This window comes from Zootoca vivipara, chromosome 6, assembly GCF_965207765.1.
Source record: "Zootoca vivipara chromosome 6, rZooViv2.hap1.1, whole genome shotgun sequence".
Taxonomy (NCBI): domain Eukaryota; kingdom Metazoa; phylum Chordata; class Lepidosauria; order Squamata; family Lacertidae; genus Zootoca; species Zootoca vivipara.
Genome location: NC_142589.1, coordinates 2,955,552 through 2,979,240, shown reverse-complemented (window position 1 = coordinate 2,979,240; position 23,689 = coordinate 2,955,552). Strand labels below are relative to the sequence as shown.

General features: G+C 44.3%; 1 protein-coding gene across 1 annotated transcript in view; it reads left to right on the top strand.

Annotated features, from left to right (window-relative positions):
* The window catches only part of GPAT2 (glycerol-3-phosphate acyltransferase 2, mitochondrial), an 86,540-nt gene that overhangs the window by 13,783 nt on the left and 49,068 nt on the right, over window positions 1-23,689 (top strand). The window contains exons 2-4 of the mRNA XM_088671431.1: window positions 12,559-12,672; window positions 14,092-14,165; window positions 22,613-22,723. Coding sequence (XP_088527557.1) covers window positions 12,559-12,672; window positions 14,092-14,165; window positions 22,613-22,723 — 299 coding nt within the window. The remainder of the gene's footprint in view (window positions 1-12,558; window positions 12,673-14,091; window positions 14,166-22,612; window positions 22,724-23,689) is intronic.

The following is a 23,689-nucleotide window of genomic DNA, read 5'->3' as shown; positions in this document are numbered from 1 at the left end:
AACCAAAATGGTCAAAGGCCTGGAAACGATGCCTTATGAGGAACGGCTTAGGGAGCTGGGTATGTTTAGCCTGGAGAAGAGAAGGTTAAGGGGTGATATGATAGCCATGTTCAAATATATAAAAGGATGTCATATAGAGGAGGGAGAAAGGTTGTTTTCTGCTGCTCCAGAGAAGCAAACACGGAGCAGTGGATTCAAACTACAAGAAAGAAGCTTCCACCTAAACATTAGGAAGAACTTCCTGACAGTAAGAGCTGTTCGACAATGGAATTTGCTGCCAAGGAGTGTGGTGGAGTCTCCTTTGGAGGTCTTTAAGCAGAGGCTTGACAGGCATTTGTCAGGAATGCTTTGATGGTGTTTCCTGCTTGGCAGGGGGTTGGACTGGATGGCCCTTGTGGTCTCTTCCAACTCTATGATTCTATGAAATGCTGTAACCTGCAATTTGAACTAGTAGCTGAGAGAGTTAAGAATAGTTGTGGTCCTCTCTGCATTTGCTGCTAACGAAATGCAGGTTTCTCATGATTTGAGTTTCTCCACCTCAGAAGCTATTGTGTAAAATACCTGCAGCCTGTTCTTCTGTGACTGAATATAGAGACCTGAGTGGGAGAAAAAAACACCGCAGACAGGATTTTAGCTTTATGCGAGCAAAAAAGGGGAGCTAAGGAACGCTGCTGTTGCGGGTTTATGCAAACAGGTAGCACCTTTTCTGGACATGGATGCAATTTATTTTTCAAGTGCTCTGATTGTAGCTGGAAGTATGGTTTAAATAAATAAAGAAAATCAGTTTTAGCTCTAAACAACTCTTGATTGTTTTGCTATATATCAATTATATGGAACAATGCTTTTAAAATAACCTACTTTAAAATGTATTCAGCAGTTTTAAAACATGTTAAAGTACACTTCTAAGACTTCCCATCATTGAGAAACACTATTTTTGCTTCCTAACTAAACTACAGTCCTTTGCCTATGGAAAGTTCTGGATGCCTACCGGTAGCAAGCAAGCAGAGCTTTCCAAACTTTTCATGTTGGTGACACACTTTTTAGACATGCATTGTTTTGCGACACAGTACAGTAATTCAATTTTACTAGCAAACCAGAGAGTAACTTTCCAGCCCCAGGAGGAGCGACACACCTACAGCCGACACACTAATGTGTTGCAACACACAGAAAGCTCTGAAATAAGAAAACTTGCTTGGTATCCTTGTGTGTGTACAGAGAGATCCAAATGAAGAATGTTGTTGTTGTTGTTGTTGTTGTTGTTGTTGTTGTTGTTGTTATGGTTAATGCAGTGCATGTGGTCTGTGTGACTAAAAGTTTTGCATTATTCACATCGGATGCGTCAACACACTTATTTAGTTGCAGATCAGCCTGTTTTAATTGTTAGAGCAACCAGGTACTTTACATGGTTCCTCAGGAAACAAACAGATTTCAAAATGGCAAATGTGATTTAAATTGATTTTTTTTGCTTGGTGAAATGCAGCACAGTCCTGCGTATGTTTACTCATTAGTAAATCCCATTAAGGGAAATGAAACTTAATCCAGAGATGATAGCCTTGCATCATATTTTGGTTAAATTAAGGCACTCCTGTGTCAGAGGCAAGGGTGTCCTTTGTAATCTGCCTGGCCATGTTACATTTCTCCTCACATAGTTGTGACACCCGTCATCTCTCTCTCTCTCTCTCTCCCCCTCCCTCCCTCTCTCTCTCTCCCTCCCTCCCTCTCTCTCTCTCTCTCTCTCTCTCTCTCTCTCTCTCTGTGTGTGTGTGAGTTGTCAACTCTTATTTCATCGGACATTTTTCAAAGGTTGGATGGTCATCTGTCAGGGATTCTTGAGCTGTGATTCCTGCATTGCAGCGGGTTGAATTATCCCAAATTTAAGGGTCTGTGAATGGATATTTTTGAGAGTCTGGACTGAGAGTATGGTTTAGAGCAGAGAAGAAGCAGGGCCTGTAGAGGCCTTGAAGGGAGAGGAGTGCCATCACTATAGAAATGGTAGAGAAATTCATGAGGTTGATACTGCTAGAAATCCTGTATATGTGTGAGTTTCTCTAGAAGGCTTCACTTGAGGCCATCATGTGTTGAACGTACTGGCCACATAAAACCCTGCCGCTGCCCTAAACATGTTTTTATTTTATTACAATTTGGTTGCCTGCTTTTCATGATAGAATGTTCCCCAAGTGGGGGACAATACCAGCAAAACACAGGAAAATGATACAGTCATTTTCAGTCAGTGTGGATGTATGTACCATAGATAGGGGTCCATCCACACAGGATCTGAATGCGCCACCCCCCAAAAATAGATAAGGATTCAGGCTTGCTCTAATTTTGGTGTGAACTGTGCATTGTGGCTGCAGTGCCCAGCATTGCCAGGGCATCTCCAGCAAGTGTGAGAGAGTATGCTGGATGTCTGGAAAGGGGGCCATGGGGGTTGTTGTTGTTTAGTCGTTTAGGATTAGGAGGGTTTGTGAAGGCATGCAGAAACTAATATGCTGAACAATGATTAATGTTTACATCTATTGCTTGCTCATTTTTTTCTCACCCTGCTCTAAACTAAGTACAAGATGCCACAGCTCCTCTTCAGCATCTGGGAACCATCTTGCTGAATGACAGCAAGGCCAATCTAATCCAGGGTTCAGTATCTAACAGTTCCTTGCCAAACTGAGAACGTTACAGCCCTCCCCTGTTGTCTCTCATAGTTGTTGTTGTCGTTTAGTCGTGTCCGACTCTTTGTGACCCCATGGACCAGAGCACGCCAGGCACGCCTGTCTTCCACTGCCTCCCGCAGTTTGGTCAGACTCATGTTCGTAGCTTCGAGAACACTGTCCAACCATCTCGTCCTCTGTCGTCCCCTTCTCCTAGTGCCCTCCATCTTTCCCAACATCAGGGTCTTTTCCAGGGAGTCTTCTCTTCTCATGAGGTGGCCAAAGTATTGGAGCCTCAGCTTCAGGATCTGTCCTCCCAGTGAGCACTCAGGGCTGATTTCCTTCAGAATGGAGAGGTTTGATCTTCTTGCAGTCCATGGGACTCTCAAGAGTCTCCTCCAGTACCCTAATTCAAAAGCATCAATTCTTCGGCGATCAGCCTTCTTTATGGTCCAGCTCTCACTTCCATTTAGCACCCCTTTAAGTTTAAGTGTTGAGGGAGACAGATCTCCCTGGTGTCAGGACTTCCTGAGCTAAGAAACATGGCAGCTGTGTTTTTCCTCAGCACTTTATGAAGGTGAATTGCAGAATCATGGAAGTGGCTTATGGCGCTGCTGTGAGAGAAAGGGAAGGGGCAAAGGAACAGGCTTGAGTTTTTTCATCCACTTTGCCCTATGTAAGAGTACTGTTTTAAAATGAGACTCTTGAGGCTTTGGTTATTGGAATCGATTAAGGTGACAACAGTCCTGAGGGTCTTAATTGCAAATTAAGATAATTACAAATATGTTCTTGGCAAGAGGCTTTTTTTGGGGGGGGGGTGATTTAGGAGAATTTCTTCGGAAAGGGAACATCTGGTTTAAAGGGAAAAAAAGGGCTGTCATTTTGATGGCAACTACCGATTGGCGTTGGTGCCCTCCCAAAAGCTCAACAACTCTGGGTAATCTCCCCCCAAAAGAAGCTCAGCAACTTTGGGCAATGCCCCCCGCCCCCATTTTTTTGTTGCGGTCCCCAAAAATAGGGCTCCTCTTATACATGGGGGCATGTTATACATGGAAAAATACAGTACATCATGTGGATGGTGCTTGAATGGAGGAGCAGCAATCTTCCATAAATGCCCCCTGAGATGCTTTGAATCACAAAGCTTAATCCCCCTTCAGAGGGAAATCTGGGAATTGTAGCTCTGTGAGGGGAATAAGGAGTCTCATAAAACTCTTCGCACTCTTAACTAACTACAGCTCCCAGGATCCTTTGGGGGAGGCCATGACAAGTGCTTTAATGTATGGTGTGAATGTGGCCTTAGTGGGAATTTGGCCCTGTTCCCAGGTGGTGGCTCTCCCAGCCTGGTCTGCTGTTCGTGCAATTTCAGACACACATGTACATCTCACTCGGTGAGCACAGGGTCCACTGCAAATGGACCACTGTGGACACAACTTCCATTGAATGGCAGGCTGCGAATGCACTTAGGTGTCAGTTGTGTAGAGTAATCCCTGTGCACGAACATGTGTGAACATTTGCAGGGCGACATTCATTTGGGTACTCAGAGTATTGCTGGTTTTGGGTGCCTGTGTGTGCTGGCAGGTGGATGGGTGTGCGTCGCTATGTGCCCCTGAGTATAGTATATTCAAGGGCGCTTGGTTTGAGCTGCTGTTTCCTTTTAAGGGACTGGCTTGTCTCTTTGAGCTGGAGGAGGGTGTGGGAGGGAAAAGTCAATTGTAATGATATTGGAGCTGTATTACAAAGAGAATAAATTCTTCTCCCGGAGGGCTTTGGCTGATGGTTCCCCCCCTTTCACTTTCTTCTCTCTTTCTCTCCCCCCCCCCCTTTGTGCTGGATACAGCTGTAGAACAATTGATTTCTCTGGCAAGGAGTTAAGCCTTGCACTTTGAAATGCCTCAAGTTGCGAGAGGAGTTTTCTTCTTGCTGAGGCTGCCATGAGAACAGTTCAGAGGGGTAGCAAGAGGCCTTGCCTTCTTCTTTTGACTTAACTCTGGCTTCTGTTGCCTCTGGGTGGTAAATATAGGGGATTGCACCAATATATTCCATTGCTTGCTTGCTTGCTTGCTTTGTGTGTTTGTGTGTATGGGAAACACTAATGGTGTGTAGGTGGCACTGTGCAAGTAGTTGCCCGCAGCTATTGTGAATAGTAGGGCTTTTCTCCTTCTAACACTTTTTTCCTTCTAACAAATAATACTGTGGCAGATTACTAATATAAAGGGGTATGCAGGTGGGTGGAATGGAACATTTTTCTTTCCCAAAGCTGGAATAAAAGTGGCCCACCAACAGATCACTAGCCAATTTCAGGTGGGTCACCTAGGGCCTGTGGGTTGCTGGGGTCCTTGCACAGAATCAATGTCTTAATTGTAGTGGGATCCTGACAATGCACTCTTGCGTTGTACATTTAAAAACTGATTAGTAGACCATGGGTTCTTTTTTTTTAATCTTAAAAAGGCTCAAGTCAGGCCAGCTCTGCAGGTAGACCTCTATTGTAGAACTGGTATTGGAGGTAAGATATACAAAAATGGGTAAAAGCTTTTAGGGCCCCTCCAGACCTCCTTTTTATTATGCATTTGTGGTGTTTTAAGCTCATGATGGTATTGGACAGCTTATATGTGATCCCAACGTTCAATACTGTTTTCACCTGCAAATGTTCTGGGGTGGACGTACTGGTTTGCTTCTGATTGGTGACTGTCCAATAACTTCCTGCTGAAATCCTGTAACAACTTGTACTGCAAATGTTCTAGGGAGTTTGGTCCCATATTTGTTGTACTATACTGTACTGCAAGAGCCTGACAGTAATAACAGTAACTTGCCTGGGGAAGCATGGCAGAAGAACTAGTAAGCTAGAATGATGTGTGGACAGTTCAGTATGAATCTACCACTAATGCACCATAATTGCACCAATGACACGTTTGTGGGATGCAAAGGGTTAAGTGCAGTCAAGTCACAACAATCCCTAGATAGTCCACTTGGAGGACTGAGGAGGAGGATATGACTAAACGTAGTTTCCTCTTCCTTCACATGCAAATGAGTTGAGGAAGTGGCAGATAAATCCTGAAGGAAACAGCCATTTTCTCTCTCTTGGACCAGACCTCTTGGACTACACACATCTTAGTGAGTCTCTCCCTCAAGGCCTCCAGCCTAGAGAGAGAGATGAGATGGAGTCTCACTTCTTATAAGTGAACTTCACAATGTATATATTACCTTTTAACTAAGCAAGTCTACCTCTTGAGTGTGCTGTACCTCGAGATGCTTGTAAGTAAACATCTTTTATACTTTTAAGAGCATTGTGTTGTGTCTTTTCTTTTAAGAGGGAAAAAGGGGAAATACCAGGAAAATACACTTTATTTTAGTGGCTTAAATCAAGCCTGCGCAAACGTTCTTCTGCTGTGTATTTTGCAAAAGGGGAATGTTTTTACTCTGCTAAAGTTTTGTGCTTGCTAGCGCAAGCGGGGATAGGATATATTAAACAATATCTCCTCATCCACATTCCTGAACATTCCCACATAGGGTTATTGCGGCCCAGAGTTGCGTATTTTGTGTATTTTTGAAGGATTGATTTGGATTGTGATTTTGAGCTGTGTAGGATTTTTCCAGTTAGAGTTTCCTGGTTGAGCACATGGTCTCTTTGTTCTGCAGTGTGCTTGGGGGATTAACTACCCCTCCCCTCCCTCAGAGTTTGCAGCACTGAGATAGCTCAGAGGTAGTGAAGATATTTTTGAGATTTTTGAGATTTTGATTTTGATTTTTGAAAGATTTTAAATTTTGGAAATTTTGGAAATTTTTGAAGTTTTAAGATGGCAAGCTCCAGTTTTGGTAGTGAGGCAAGACCAAGTCTTATGCTGCTTGATGACAATAATTTTGTGCAATGGAAGCAGCGCATTTTAGTTTATCTTGCTGCTAGGCGTGTTCTGCAGGCCATTAAGGAAGAAAAGCCTACAGGAACCGATGCAGAAGCTTTAGCCAAGATAGAAGCTTGGAGTATTAAAAATGATGAAGCCAAGCACATAATTTTGAGCAGTTTGAGGAATGAGCATCTATCGATGATAAATTTTGAAGATGATGCATCTAAGATCCTAGAGGACATTGAACGCATTTATGCACAATCTACAGAGAGTTCCTATAGATATTTGTTGGATAAGTTACTCAAGTTGAAGATGAATTCTAGAGAAGAGTTTACAGAGCATTTTAAGAATTTTTCTGAGATTGTTCAAAGAATTGCCTTTACTCCCAGAGCCTTTGATGATGTGACTAAAGTAACGTTTATGCTTGCATCATTGGGACCTACGTTTGCTCCTTTTAAAAGTATAATGGATCACACAAAGGATTTAACTTTTAATGAGCTTATCAACCATTTAAGAGAGGAATGCAGAGATAGCCTTGATTCTCAAGAAAGGAATCCAAGGAGGAAGGATAGCAGCTATGCATCCAAGCATTTTGGAAAGTCCAGAGAGACATCTAGAGAAATAATTTGTTTTAGATGCAATGGGAAAAACCACATAGCAAGGAACTGCAAGGGTTCAAATGGGGATGAAGTTGAATCCCACCCCTCAAAACCACAAGGCATTAAGAAGGGGAGTCGTGAGCAAACCATGTTGATGCAGGAGAGGAGTCTAGCTGTCCAGAATCGTGAAAATAAGCGCAATAAGTGGATTCTTGACAGTGGAGCGAGTTCTCATTTCTGTTATAAAAAGGAGTATTTTAATGAGATTAATAATGATGAATCCTCTGAAATTGAGATTGCTGATGGCAACATTGTAAAGGCATTTGGTGCAGGAACTGTGAACTTGCAATTCAACGTAGATTATGAGACAATTAATACAAAAGTGACTGAAGTTAAGTTTGCACCAAAACTCAATTGCAACTTACTGAGTGTTTCCAGTTTGGACAGGAAAGGATTTAAAATTACATTTGAAAAAGGGCAATGTATTGTGACTAAGCATGATGAAGTTTGTGCTCAGGGCACACTAAAGGACGGTGTATATGAGCTTAATATTTCAGAGAACCAGCGGAACCAGTCGACAAGGATGGCCCAACCAAGCAAAAGGGATCAAGCAAGTCTGGAACCAACAAGTGAGGAGTTTGTATTTTATCCTCTTGAACCAATACAAAGCACTAATCCACCTTCTAGTGTCGTAGCACCCCCTATAGGTGACACCCGAGAAGACGCGGAGGTTCAGGCCCCTGGCAGCACCAGAGACGAAGAGGATGACGAGCAGCTGTATGGGGATATGCCACTGCTGGAGGAGGATGAGGAAGCTGATGCGGTCGAAAGACCAGAGGTCAGACGCTCATCCAGAACCAACAGAGGTGTTCCACCATTACGGCTGTCCTACCTTACAAGGTCGGCGTCTCCACAGGAACCTTCCAAATGGGAAGAGATAGAGAGGATGCCACCAGATGAAGCCAGTCTCTGGAGGAAAGCTGCTCAGGAGGAGATAGATGCACTTCATCGGAACAGGACCTGGACACTCACAGAACTACCTCCTGGTAAGGAAGCAATTGGAAGTAAATGGGTGTTCAAGGTTAAAAAGGGTTCAGAAGGGGAGGTGCAACGCTACAAAGCTAGGCTTGTGGCACAAGGTTTTTCCCAGAAGTATGGTGAGGATTACGATCAAGTGTTTGCACCGACAGTTCGATACAGCAGTGTCAGACTACTTTTAAGTATTGCAGCATCTAAGCAAATGTCGGTTTACCATATTGACATTGCGACAGCCTTTCTTCATGGCGAAATTTCTGAGCAGATTTATATGAAGCAGCCCAAAGGTTTCATTAAACCAAATGAGGCACATCTAGTGTGCAAGCTGCAGAAGGGACTTTATGGTTTGAAGCAAGCAGCGAGGGCTTGGAACCAGAAACTTCATGAGATGCTGGTGCAGCTTGGGTACAAGCAAGGGACTGCTGATAAGTGCTTGTACACCAAACAAAGGGATGGACAGTTTTCGTACATTTTAGCCTTTGTTGACGACCTTTTAATTTCTACGTCAAATGAGAAGGACTATAAAGACATAGTCAAACACCTCAACAGGGAAGTAGAGGTCAAGGAACTTGGAAAAGTGAAATACTACTTGGGAATTCAAGTTGAGAGAGAAGAGGATGGATCGTTCTTACTCAGCCAAAGGCAAAAGATAACTGAACTGATTGAAAGCATGCAGATGCAGGACGCACACCCAGTTGCGACACCGATGGCCACAGACTTCTTGAAGAATCAACAAGGTTCGAAGTTGCTGCCAAACAACACGCAATACAGGTCAGCGATCGGCAAACTTTTGTATTTGGTTACCACATGCAGACCTGACCTGGCAAGTGCAGTGGGGATCCTAAGTAGGAAAGTAAGTTGTCCCACTGAGCATGATTGGGCTGGTGTTAAGAGGGTTGTTCGTTATCTAAAGGGAACCATGGACTGTAAATTAAAACTGCCAGCCGTCAGAGACCCTAAACTGCTTGGGTATACTGACGCGGATTGGGCTGGGGATAATAAGGATTATAAGTCCACCAGTGGTTATGTTTTTATGTATGGGGACGGAGCTATTGCATGGGGAAGTTATAAACAGAAATGTATAGTTTTATCGTCCTCAGAATCCCAATACATTGCGGCTTCGGAAGCTTGCAGAGAGATCGCCTGGCTGGATCAACTCCTGAAGGACTTTGGCGTGCCAAGGAAGGGACCTGTCAGCTTGATGGAGGACAATCAGAGCAGTATGAAGCTGACACAAAGTGAAAAGTTCCTTGCACGCACCAAACACATTGGGGTCAGGTACCACTACATACGCCAGGTGATCGAGGATGGACTTGTTGAAATGTGTTACTGCAACACTGACCAGATGACTGCAGATGTCCTAACAAAGCCCCTGCCAAAAGAGAAGTTCCAGGATCTTCGTGGCAAGCTGGGACTCTTGGGTGGTTGATTAAAGTTGTTTATGTATGTTTTTGTGTATGTTGTGAATTGCCTGAGAAGGGGTTTGTGGGATGCAAAGGGTTAAGTGCAGTCAAGTCACAACAATCCCTAGATAGTCCACTTGGAGGACTGAGGAGGAGGATATGACTAAACGTAGTTTCCTCTTCCTTCACATGCAAATGAGTTGAGGAAGTGGCAGATAAATCCTGAAGGAAACAGCCATTTTCTCTCTCTTGGACCAGACCTCTTGGACTACACACATCTTAGTGAGTCTCTCCCTCAAGGCCTCCAGCCTAGAGAGAGAGATGAGATGGAGTCTCACTTCTTATAAGTGAACTTCACAATGTATATATTACCTTTTAACTAAGCAAGTCTACCTCTTGAGTGTGCTGTACCTCGAGATGCTTGTAAGTAAACATCTTTTATACTTTTAAGAGCATTGTGTTGTGTCTTTTCTTTTAAGAGGGAAAAAGGGGAAATACCAGGAAAATACACTTTATTTTAGTGGCTTAAATCAAGCCTGCGCAAACGTTCTTCTGCTGTGTATTTTGCAAAAGGGGAATGTTTTTACTCTGCTAAAGTTTTGTGCTTGCTAGCGCAAGCGGGGATAGGATATATTAAACAATATCTCCTCATCCACATTCCTGAACATTCCCACAACGTTGCAGAATACGCCTGCCAACCCCTCTTGCTAATTTGAAGAGGCCCCAACATTTTTCATGTAGTGGCTTCTTTTCCATATTAATACAATGTTGACATGGGGGTGGTACGATGCCAAACAGCTCCTGGCGTGGCTGGGGTGGGAGAGGTGGCTTGCTGTGGAGATAATATGGATGCTTGGATTTTCCAGTATGGTCAAGGCCTCTCTCTAATTTTCTAGTCTTATGGACTGTGATCTGATTGACCTCTGTTGGGTCATTTCCTCCTTGGAATCCTAAGATTTTTTTTGTTCAGCTGATTCTTGTACCCGAGTCTGCTTGATTTAATCTCATGACTGTGTTGTCTATCTTGTATGAACCCAGGAACACAGAAGAGAGCTTTCAGCTATCTTTGACCAAGCCTCTAGCTGAGCCATGGCTCTGGCTTATGAAGGCTTGCCTGGATATACCCTTCGGAGTGAGAGCACTTTACGCCACCAGAGAAATGTACATGAGTCTCCCAAGTTGAACCAAAGGTTTTTGGTCTCTTGTTTGTGCACTTGAGGTTAATGGCCCACTTAGGATAGTAGTGCGGAATCTCTGGGCCTCATGGAAGTTGGCCTGCCAGGTGGTTTTGGGTAAACCCTAGATTGAGCCTTGCATTTTTCAATTTATTTCCAAGGCTGGAATAAAGTGTGCATGTAAACCTTACTGCCTGGGTTGTATGCAATAGGTTTTTGGTTTTTTTCCTGGGGGGATGCAGGCTTATGCATACCCCTAAACATTTTGTGAATCTTTGTACTTGTGTCCATTTACTGTATTTATTTTTTGTGATTTGAGCTATAAAATGGTGATCTTCTTGAGTCAAAATCAGAGTACCCCTAAACATTTTTAAAGGGGGGAAAAGCATTGGTTGTATGTATTGTTACATACCATCCCAATCTCTAAGCAGTGCAAGATTCCATGGGTTTCAGGCACTAACCCAGTATTTGTGTTTCCTTTTCTGAATAAAGCACAGCAGAGACTGTGGTGTTCTTAAGATGTATAATTTTATTTACACGTATATACAACCTGTACCTAGATGGAGGGATGGCTGAGCATTCACATCCTATGAGGGTCTGGCTTCCCCCATAAGGGCAGCTCTGGATTCAGAGGATGGCAAAAAGGCCACCCTCTGTCTCTTTGTTTCAGCCTGTCATCCTCGGCTCATTTGGAGTTCTGCCCCTGCTTTTTCTTTTTGCTGCTAACTGACTCCAAGGACATCCCTCCAGCCTTCTGATGGTTTCCCTGCTGGGCCATCACCGGCCTTTGTCCCCTGCTAATGGCTATCCACGTAGCTCAGCTGAGCCAACTTAGCACAACTAAATAATCCAGGGGTTTTTGTGTTGGGCAGTTTAATCAAACCTTGATTATTTGAACCTTTACTAAATCATAACATATTTAGGAGGATCTAGCACCCCCCACACCCCCAAGCGCATAACACTATTCTTGTGCATAAACAAACAGTAAAATCCGACACAAAGAAAAGTTATGTACCTAGAAAGGTTCAATTTGTGGTGAACGCATTTTGGAAACGAAGCAAATACGTTCAGTTTTCCTCATTGTGGTGAATCCTACTCTGCTGGTTGCAGTGTTAGAAACTGGGATAGGAATGATAGGAGCCATGTGGCTCCTGGGACCTAGGTTGGGGGCACAAAAACAAAATGTTTAGGCACATTTTTTCCCTGCCTTGTTACTAGGCCACGCAGTTCCGCAGAAAAAAACAAATAAAAATGCTGCCGGGTGAATCGGGGTCTGCAAGGTAGCACCATGCTACCCCGCCAAACGCCGGATTCACCCAGCAGTGCCATAGCGTGTGTGTGTGTGTGTGTGTCTTTGGTGCTGCGTCAGGTGTTTGGCGGGGGTAGTGCTGCAGCAAAAGACCTGCATCTCTTGCTGCTGCAGACCAACTGACTGTAGCCAGGCAGTTGGAGATGCTAGACATCTCAATCCAGTTGCAAAAGGCGGGTTGCCAGTCACAAAATGCAACTGGTGCCCTGAGAATTTCGAATGCTGGCTGGTTGTGGAGAAGGTACTGGAGCAATGCAAGATCTTAGAACACTGCAAATCGTGTGTGTTTGAATAGCCCACAATTAATTGCTGGTCACTTAAGGCTACAAAAGAGCTACTCTTTTCCACATCCCCTCAAGGGCTGTGATTAAATTAAGCACAATGGCTTAAAATGAATATGGAAATCTTGACTGCTGGAATCTTGTGTGCTTGATTTTTATTAAAGAGTGTCTGCTTAAGGGAAATGCTGTTCTGCCAAATAGTACTTCAAAAGCCATAAAGCTAATTTGCTTGCAGGTGGATACCATGGTTAAGATACTTTTTTCCTCCTCAGATGAAAACCTGGCACTTGGACTCAGAATGGAAGCTGGGAACTGTGGTGCCCTTTTTGGGCAAATGCCGGCCATTTGTGGGCTATTGCTGCCAAAGGTGCACACCAAAGAGCTGGGTAAGAAGTTGAATTATTTCAGTTCTTATATTTGTACCCTTCCTTCCCTCCAAAGAGCTCAGGGTGGTGCACACGGTTCCCCCCCCCCACTCCTCATTTGATCCTCACAACCACCTGTGTGGTAGGTTATATATTTAGAGAGAGATAGGAAATGGCCCCAGGAACTCCCAGTGAGTTCCTGGCTGACTGGGGATCTGAACCTGGTCTCCCAGACCCTAGTGCAGGGAAATGCTGAAAAAGAAGGGTTGATTGCCAGTCATGGGTCAGTCTGCTTTTGTTTGGCCTGCCAGCCCACGTGACTTCCCTTACCTTGGGCAACCATTGTATAGTTTGGTACTGCTTTAAGGTGGAAAATGTGCTAACAGATGGTCTCTGAACTAGGAGTAGCAACAAAAAGGTCATGGATTTGACTCCAGCCACTGTTCAACTTGAGCAGTGGGCTCTGTTCATCTACCCATCTGCCTGTTGCCTTGTAAAACTTCCACATACACCCACATTTTTATTAGTTTCATTACACTTATTAATCACTTTCAACAATGAAAACAGTTGCCGTAAAAACAGCTATGAAATGTTTTTTTTATAAAACAATTAGAACAATTTCACATACAAAAACGACTTGAGATCTAATACAGACATAGGATGGGATAAACACCATGCATGCGCTTTTAACTTCAGTTAAAAAATTCAGTTTTACTTCATGCTGCCTGGCTGTGACCCAATAGGTTGCTGATTGAAAGGAACTGAAAATAAAACAGCAGTCATCATGATGCCGAACTTCATGGTGTAGCCACAGTCAGAAAACACTGTATGCTTCTGATCTTTAAAAAGTTATCAAAAAGAGCTGCTAAATTAAACAAGTGCTTGGAACACTTTCACCTTAAGGCTTAATGGGACAGAGCTTTAAGTTTAGGGGAAGAAATGACATAAGGAAGGGAGGACAGGACTTGTGGTGGGTGTGTAAAAGGATGAGCAGCGAAGGGGGGAAGTCTTTTCTCTCTCCTGTGATAATAGAATTCAGGATCATCTAAAGAAGTTGGCAGGCAGTAGGTTCGGGAAAGGCAAAAGGACATACTTATTCACACAATGCATCATTAACTAATAAAGTTCATCACCACAAAATGCTGGTTGGGTGGTTTTCTTAATTAATTAGGCAAATATGATCAGGAAATGTCCATATTTAGAGGCAATATAGAGTGTGAATCATCTTAGAGCTGGGCACTTCTGGAGGCAGAAGGATGGCTTACCTTGGTCTCTATCTGATCAAGCAAGTTCAGACCAGATGGTGTTGTTAAGTACTGCTTGGTAAGTACTAAGTTGTTAGTACTGCTATTCACCTCCAAGCTGGGGGGTAGGTTGCTAAGTTACAGTGGAAGATGGAAAAGTCAATGGACCTGAATCTTGTCCTTTTTCTACCTTCAGGAATTCTTTTTCCACAAGAACATGATCTCTCTTGGATTTTGCAATGTAATTAAAATATCAGAAGGAAACACCAGGTAAGCTCTGGAGTGGATGGGAAGGTGGCATGGGAAAAATGTCTATATACTCCCCTGGCTTTTCCCACATATTTTTGTATAACTTACAGTGCCACCTGTGCTCTGCTTCCATCGTCTTATCCTCTCACAATCTCACATTGTTTATACTCATACTGGGGTTTAAGGACATCATAAGCTGCTGTGGTCTGCATAACATTCTTAAGATGTTGCAGGTGCATGAATTATTAGGAATAGCACAATGTTAGAAAGTCCACCAAGGATTATACTTGGTTGTGTGACTTTTGCTCTGCACCTTCTGCTCCCTGGATCAGTGTCTCCTCCTGGTGCATTCCATTTTTGGCCTAGCATTGTACCTTCTAGACATTGGCAGTGCAACCTAAAAATCCATACTGCTAGTGCAGAAAGTAGAAATTTGAATATTCAGTGTTTGCATTGTGTAAAAAGAGGCAAAAACAGTAGAGCAAACCTTTGCTTGGTGTAGCTGGGGGTTTTAGGGCGGTTGTGCACTGCAGCTTACCTGACCTTCTTGGCCACAAGCTGCCCCACCAAGTCCCGGTCTACTAGCTGCCACTTGTCCTATGCCGGTGATGGGCAACCTTTTGAGCTTGGTGTGTCAAAATTCGCCAAAAAATCCAAGCATAACTTGGGTGGTGTGTCACTTCAAGAAAAAAAAAACATAATTTCACAATATTTATAGTTTAAATAACAAAAATGTTTATAGTTTAAATAACAAAAATGTATAATTTTAATATATAAGTGTATTTAATAAACCAAAAACTAATTATTTAACCAAACCAAACAAAAAACCCATTTATTTATCACAAAGTGCCAGAGTTGTTGAGCTTTTTGGGGGGAGCTGCTGATCAAAGTTTTGGAGGTGTTTTTTGGGTGTGTGTGCAAAAGTTGCTTTGCTTTTTTGGGGGGGATACCCCAAAGCTGCTGCGCTTTTTTGGGGGGGGGGGGAGAACAGAAATAAATGGCGAATAATACCTTCGCTGGAACTAACACACAGCACCGACATAGTCTGGCAAAGCACCAAAAAACCCCAGCACAGAACGGGTTAAAAAATGAATGCTGTTACACCCAATCATCATCTGCTAAAGTGCCAGAAAAAAAACAGCACAGAAAGAGTTAAAAAACCAATCTCTGGCTACCAGCAGCAACAACAACAACAAAAGGAGCGGAGACAAACTGTAGGAGGAGCAGGAGAACAAATGGGGGGGGGGGACAACAACAGCAGCACAAATGGGCCGATGGGGCGCGTGCCAGCAGTGAGGGCTCTGCGTGTCACGTCTGACACGCGTGTCATAGGTTCGCCATCACTGTCCTATGCAGTGCTACCCACTGGGAGGTTGATTCTCCTGTGTCAGCCTATTTAGATTAACAGTATTGCTATTTTGTAGTACCTCTTTTATTTCAAGAGGGTTTGTCCAGGGGAACACCCTGATGGACTATGCCTTATGTTAATTAGGGTGGGTGGGTGCCGTTTGACATCAAAAGTCTTGGACCAGCTATTCAAAGAGTGCTGTGTTTGGGTTAGTCCTTTATTTTCTGTGTTTCTTGATTTCCGCTTACTTCCTCTCCCCTCCCCTCTCTCCATCGCCTCCAAATTAAAATGTAGATAACAAAGCTTTCTACCTCATAGGATTTGTGTAAGGATTAAAGGCTTTATTCTCATTAGCCTGATTCCTAATTACTTTAATTGTAGTTTGTGAAGTTCTTTGAAAACTGAAATCCCCAAAGTGCTAAGTGTTATTAACAGCAGGGAGGAGAGAAAGTACTTGATTGATATCAGAGCAAAAGCAAAGATTTTTTTAAGGGGGGTGGGTCTAGTAAAGTGAAGCCCTTTGCTTTATGATCTGGATAACACAGGCCAGTTTCCACCCTACTGTGTAACTCCTTTTCAAAGTGGGAAGAACTCTGGAACAAGGAAAAATAAATTCTGCTTCAAGGAAAATGCCATTAGTTAACCACATTTTGCAATCTAATGCTAAATTATGCAAATGTGTTTTCCTTAATAATGGACATTTTGAATGCTGTTTTAACACCTTAAAATCAGAAGAATTGTGTTTGACTAGTAGTAAAGCAAACATTGCCCTCAGGATCCCAAAGATCAAGAAAGGTTCTAGAGTTACTTCCCCCCACCACAAACCACCCTTTGGCTCCAAAACCCTCCAAGTCAGTTTGCAAAACAAAAAACAAACAACCCTTGACACAATTGCAAGAGGGCATTCATGTGGTCAAAGTATGGCCACCTCATGAGAAGAGAAGACTCCCTGGAAAAGACCCTGATGTTGGGAAAGATTGAGGGCACTAGGAGAAGGGGACGACAGAGGACGAGATGGTTGGACAGTGTTCTCAAAGCTACCAACATGAGTTTGACCAAACTGCGGGAGCCAGTGGAGGACAGGAGTGCCTGGCGTGCTATGGTCCATGGGGTCACGAAGAGTCGGACACGACTAAACGACTAAACAACAACAACAATTCATGTGGTCTCCTCTGTATGTTGTTGGCCTACAACACCCATTGTTTCTGACCAGCCCTGCTGACTACGGCTGATGGGGTTGAAGGCCAACAACATCTGGAGGGTACCACACTGGGTGAGCTAGATAGGATTAAAAGTCAAGCTGGGAGACTGTCTCCCCTGCCCTGGCTTGAAACAACAAGAGTTAAAGGCTCATATATAAGACTAAACTGTGGTTAATCTAAAACAGAAGCAGTGGCTTTTGGTCCCTTATGGCTGCGCTGAAGCAGGAGGAGTGAATGAATCTTTTAAAAGCCTGACTGAATAAAAATATATATTTTGTCCTAAAAGAGGGCGGTAGTTTAATCTCCATTAGAGCACTGCCATCAAGAATGCCCAGTCCTGCATCCTCATCCTTGGGGCAGTTCCTCCAAAGATGATTCTAATTGATGAAACAGGGATCAGGCCAATGGTCCATCTAGTCCCACATTCTGTTCTCGTGGTGGCTAACCTGATGCCCCAGTGGGAAGCCCACAAGCAGAACATGAGCACAACAGCTCTTTGCCCACCTGCAATTCCCAAAAACTGGTATTCAGAAGTATTCCTCCAGACTTCCTTTTTTGTTGCATTTCTAGGCACAGGTCCACGTCTGAGTGTTTTTGTGGTGATGATGGTGCTTTCCCCAGGAATACCCCATGTTTTACTGCCAAATCGGGACAAATGGCAATCAAGTTTTCTACAGATTGCCATTTACTCTGATTCAGAAGTAAAATGCAGATTTTCATGGGGAAACTGCCAGGACAAAAGAAACCCACTGACAGAGAGCTTTAGAGGTTAGCCCTGTGCCTCAAAAGTGAGACACAAAAGGAAGTATGGACGAGCCCTTTGTGCCAGTTGAAAGCCAGTGCAATTTTAACAGCTGGGGAAGCAATCTTCCAGAACTATTCTGGTTCCAGCATTTTGCAGCAGCAGGTATAGATTCCAAACCCTTTTTAATGGCAACTCAACATTGGTAAATTAGATATTATAAAGTACATGTATAGATTTTGCAATCTAAACAGAGGATGGTCATTCACTTCTTTGCCTTGCTTCTGAAGTTTCTGGCTGGAAATCACTGACATATTTTTTGCTACCTGTTGTGCTGATGGCCACTATTTTATTTGCCTTTAAAAATGAGTTGGGTGTCAGTGAGGTCAGGTCTATCCAGAAACAGCATATATTTGATACCAGGTACTATGAGAGACCCCTTTCATGGATTACTGCCTTGTCGTGGTGAAGGGGCTTGAATAACTCAGAGAAGCTATGAGCTATGCCATGCAGGGCCACCCAAGATGGACAGGTCATAGTGGAGACTTTGGGACTAAACGTGATCCACCTCGAGCAGGAACTGGCAAGCCACTCCAGTATCCCTGCCAAGAAAACTCCATGGACAAAGACAACAGGCAGATAAAAGTTATGATGCTGGAAGATGAGCCCCTCAGGTCAGAAGGCGTCCAACATGCTACTGAGGAAGAGCGGAGGTAGATTCAGAGCTGATGAAGTGGCTGGGCCAAAGCCGAAACGTCACTCAATTGCAGATATGCCTGGAAGCGAAAGGAAAGTCCAATGCTGTAAAGAAAAATATTGCATAGGAACCTGGAATGTAAGAACCATGAACCTTGGTAAGCTGGATGTGGTAAAAAAATGAGATGGCAAGAATAAATATTGACATCCTGGTGATGTCAGTGAACTAAAATGGACGGGGATGGGCGAATTCAGTTCGCGGATGACTATCATATCTACTACTGTGGGCAAGAATCCCATAAAGGAAATGGAGTGGCCCTCATAGTCAACAAAAGAGTGGTGAAAGCTGTACTGGGATGCAATCTCAAAAATGATAGAATGATCTCGATACGAATCCAAGGCAGACCTTTTAACATCACAGTAATCCAAGTTTATGCACCAGCTCCCGGTGTTGAAGAAAGTGAAATCGACCAATTCTGTGAAGATTTACAACTCCTTCTAGAAATGACGCCAAAGAAGGATGTTCTTCTCATTATGGGGGATTGGAATGCTAAAGTAGGGAATCAAGAGATAAAAGGAACAACTGGAAAGTTTGGCCTTGGAGTTCAAAACGAAGCAGGGCAAAGGCTAACAGAGTTCTGTCAAGAGAACAAGCTGGTCACCACAAACACTCTTTTCCAACAACCCAAGAGACAACTCTACACATAGACATCACCAGATGGGCAGCATCGAATTCAGATTGATTATAATCTCTGCAGCCAAAGATGGAGAAGCTCTATACAGTCAGCAAAAACAAGACCTGGAGCAGATTGTGGCTCAGATCACCAGCTTCTTATACCAAAATTCCAGTTTAAACTGAAGAAAGTAGGAAAAAACACTAGGCCAGTAAGACACAATCTAAATCAAATCCCTTATGAATACACAGTGGAAGTGAGGAACAGGTTTAAGGATTTAGATTTGGTAGACAGAGTGCCTGAAGAACTATGGATGGAGGCTCGTAACATTATACAGGAGACAGCAACGAAAACCATTCCAATGAAAAGGAAATGCAAGAAAGCAAAGTGGCTGTCAGCAAGCAAAATGCGTGGGAGATAGTGAAAGATACAGGAAATTGAATGCAGACTTCCAAAAAATAGCAAGGAGAGACAAGAGGGCCTTCTTAAACAAGCAACACAAAGAAATAGAGGAAAACAACAGAATGGGAAGAACCAGAGATCTGTTCAAGAAAATTGGAGATATGAAAGGAACATTTCGTACAAAGATTAGGACAATAAAGGACAAAAGTGGAAAGGGCCTAACAGAAGCAGAAGACATCAAGAAGAGGTGGCAAGAATACACAGAAGAATTATACCAGAAAGAGGTATACCCTAGGTCAGCGTTTCTCAACCGGTGTTCCGCGGCACAGTAGTGTGCCGCGAGACACCGGCTGGTGTGCCGCGTCGTGCGGTGAGGAAAAGGGCGCTTTGCATTGCTGACGGACTTCCGGTGAGGCAAGATGGCTCGCGGCACGGCAGCGCGAAGCTCCTGAGAGCGACCAGTGTGCCCGTGCCGCCAGCCTAGCCTCCGGACCGCCGGAACCGCCGCCGCTGGTACGCGGGCGCCAAGTGAGCCCAGCGGATTGACCGGGGAGCCGCTGGAGGCCCCCCCCCCGCGACCCCACCGGAGCGACACCGAAAGCGCCCGGCTGGAGGATCGACGGATCCCTGGGCTCTGCGGCAGCCACGTGGGCGTCGGAATCGCCCGGCGGATCAAGCGGGGAGCCGCTAAACCCCCCCAGCGAGCCCGCCTGCGGCCGGGAAGAGCTCCAAAGCCCGGGACCTCCCACCACGCGACGGCCCTTCCTCGTCGCCGCAGCCGTCGCCGCCCCAGGAGAAGAGGAAAAGGAGGGAGGCCCCCCCCAGGTGAGGGAAAAAGGGAAAGATAGGGAGGAGAGGGCCCCTCGCCACCCCCCAACCCAGGTGAGAGCGCCTGGTGGGTCTGCCTGGCTACCGCGCAGCAGTTCTTCAGTGGCGTGCTTTACGTCTCCCCTCCAAACTAAACTAAATATAGGGCGGCACAGAGTTGGTGTGCCGCGGGATTTTTTTTCATAGAACAAGTGTGCTGTGGCCCAAAAAAGGTTGAGAAACACTGCCCTAGGTAGTGTGTTTGCTGACCTTGAGCCAGACATCCTGGAGAGTGAAGTCAAATGGGCCTTAGAAAGCACTGCTAATAACAAGGCCAGTGGAAGTGATGATATTCCAGCTGAACTATTTAAAAGTTTAAAAGATGATGATAATAATAACAACAACAACAACAACAACAACAACAACAATAATAATATATTATTTATACCCCGCCCATCTGGCCGGGTTCCCCCAGCCACTCTGGGCGGCTTCCAACAAAACATTAAAATACAGAAATCCATCAAACATTAAAAGCTTCCCTAAACAGGGCTGCCTTAAGATGCCTTCTAAAGGTCTGGTAATTGTTGTTCTCTTTGACCTCTGGTGGTAGGGCATTCCACAGGGTGGGTGCCACTACCGAGGATGATGCTGTTAAGGTGCTACACTCAATATGCCAGCAAGTTTGGAAAACTCAGCAGTGGCCAGAGGGTTGGAGAAGATCAGTCTACGCCTCAATCCCAAAGAAGGGCAGTGCCAAAGAATGCTCCAACTACCGCACAATTGCGCTCATTTCACATGCTAGCAAGGTTATGCTTAAAATTCTACAAGGCATGTTTAAGCAGTATGTGGACCGAGAACTCCCAGAAATGCAAGCTGGATTTCGAAGACGCAGAGGAACCAGAGACCAAATTGCAAACATGCGCTGGATTATGGAGAAAGCTAGCTAGAAAAACATCTACTTCTGCTTCATTGACTACGCAAAAGCATTTGACTGTGTCGACCACAGCAAACTATGGCAAGTTCTTAAAGAAATGGGAGTGCCTGATCACCTCATCTGTCTCCTAAGAAATCTCTATGTGGAACAAGAAGCTACAGTTAGAACTGGATATGGAATAACTGATTGGTTCAGAATTGGGGAAAAAGTACGACAAGGCTGTATATTGTCTCCCTGCTTATTTAACTTATATGCAGAATTCATTATGCGAAAAGTTGGACTGGATGAATCCCAAGCCGGAATTAAGATTGCCGGAAGAAATATCAACAACCTCAGATATGCTGATGACCCAACCTTGATGGCAGAAAGTGAGGAGGAATTAAAGAACCTTTTAATGAGGGTGAAAGAGGAGAGCGCAAAATATGGTCTTAAGCTCAACATCAAAAGAACTAAGATCATGGCCACTGGTCCCATCACCTGGCAAATAGAAGGGGAAGAAATTGAGGCAGTGAGAGATTTTACTTTTTGAGTTCCATGATCACTGCAGATGGTGACAGCAGTCATGAAATCAAAAGACGCCTGCTTCTTGGGAGAAAAACAATGACAAACCTAGACAGCATCTTAAAAAGCAGAGACATCACCTTGCTGACAAAGGTCCGTATATTTAAAGCTATGGTTTTCCTAGTAGTGATGTATGGAAGTGAGAGCTGGACCATAAAGAAGGCTGATCGCTGAAGAATTGATGCTTTTGAATTAGGGTGCTGGAGGCAACTCTTGAGAGTCCCATGGACTGCAAGAAGATGAAACCCATCCATTGTTAAGGAAATCAGCCCTGAGTCCTCACTGGAAGGACAGATCCTGAAGCTGAGGCTCCAATACTCTGGCCACCTCATGAGAAGAGAAGACTCCCTGGCAAAGACCCTGATGTTGGGAAAGATGGAGGGCACAAGGAGAAGGGGATGACAGAGGATGAGATGGTTGGACAGTGTTCTCGGAGCCACCAACATGAATCTGGCCAAACTGCGGGAGGCAGTGGAAGACAGGCGTGCCTGGCGTGCTCTGGTCCATGGGGTCACGAAGAGTCGGACACGACTAAATGACAACAACAACTATGAGAGACAACAGGGGAGGGCTGTAACGTTCTCAGTTTGGCAAGGAACTGTTAGATACTGAACCCTGGATTAGATTGGCCTTGCTGTCATTCAGCAAGATGGTTCCCAGATACTGAAGAGGAGCTGTGGCATCTTGTACTTAGTTTAGAGCAGGGTGAGAAAAAAATGAGCAAGCAATAGATGTAAACATTAATCATTGTTCAGCATATTAGTTTCTGCATGCCTTCACAAACCCTCCTAATCCTATTTATGGACAAGCAAGAGGCATTATCAGAGTTGAAGGACACACTCCCAAACCCACTGAAGAAGGGTGTGAATCAGTGATGGGTGAAGCAAGGGGAGAGTTTCAAGATCCAGGTAGAGAGGCCTGAGGAACCAGCTTTGGCTCCTCATTCTGAGGTTCATTACCCTGCTTTAGAGTTTGGGAATGGACCTTGGATTGACTGCCATATTCTGGGCAGCTGCTACCCCCACCCCCATTTTCAGCTCTTAGGAATGTCACAGATATTGGCATCCCTTTATTAATCCCTTATGTATGAACTTTCTCCCAGGTTCAGAGGCTGGCTGGTAAGGAGACTCTGCTGCTTCTTCACAGTGTGTGATTGGAAAATTTGTGCTGATTCCCCCAGTGATCTTCAAGAAAGAATCTTCCACAGCAAGAGGTACTGCTGTTAGTGGAGGTTGGCCCATTTGAGCAAATGGGATGCCATCTCATCTTCAGTCTGCCCTCATTCAGCCCCCACCTGCTTGTCTTTTATTTACATCCAGTCCAAGGGATGACACTCATTGCTTGTTAGTTTTCTCTCTTCAGTCTCAGTGTTGCCCTTGTAGAATTCAGCAGGGAAGATGGTCACAAAAGTAGAATGAGTTGGCTCTGCCTGTTATTGGCTCTGGCTCCCCCTAAGGTTGGGCGCCTGGCCTTCTGCCCTACCAGTCCCAATGGCCACTATCACCTCTGCTGCTGTTAACTTGGTGCACTCTGTGATGTAGTGCTTAAGAGTGGTAGACTTGTAATCTGGGGAACCGGGTTTGCGTCTCCGCTCCTCCACATGCAGCTGCTGAGTGACCTTGGGCTAGTCACACTGCTTTGAAGTCTCTCAGCCCCACCCACCTCACAGGGTGTCTGTTGTGGGGGAGGAAGGGAAAGGAGATTGTGAGCCGCTTTGAGGCTCCTTCGGGTAGTGATAAAGCAGGATATCAAATCCAAACTCCTCTTCTCCTCTTCTTCTTCTCTGGAGGTTGAGCACCCTTTTTGCCTTCTGATGTTAGGTTTGGTAGCATTTTTTTTTTTGGTAAATAATTTTTATTCATTTTCCAATAATAATGAAAAAACACACATTCATATTAATAACAAATCAAGCCAAAACAAAAAACAATACAGCCAATTATAGAGTCCAAATTAAATAATTTCAATGGGACTTCCCATGTTCTGGATTTCAAGAGCCAATGTCCATCATTTATTTTCTTCTTTCTACTTTGCTACTTCCCGATTTTCCAATCCTGATATTGACCATCCTCCTTTCTCAGTCAGTCAGTCGCTGGTATAACTCTCTACAGTGGTACCTCTACTTACAAATAACTCTACTTATGAATTTTTCTACTTACAAATGGAGCTCTGTCCGCCATCT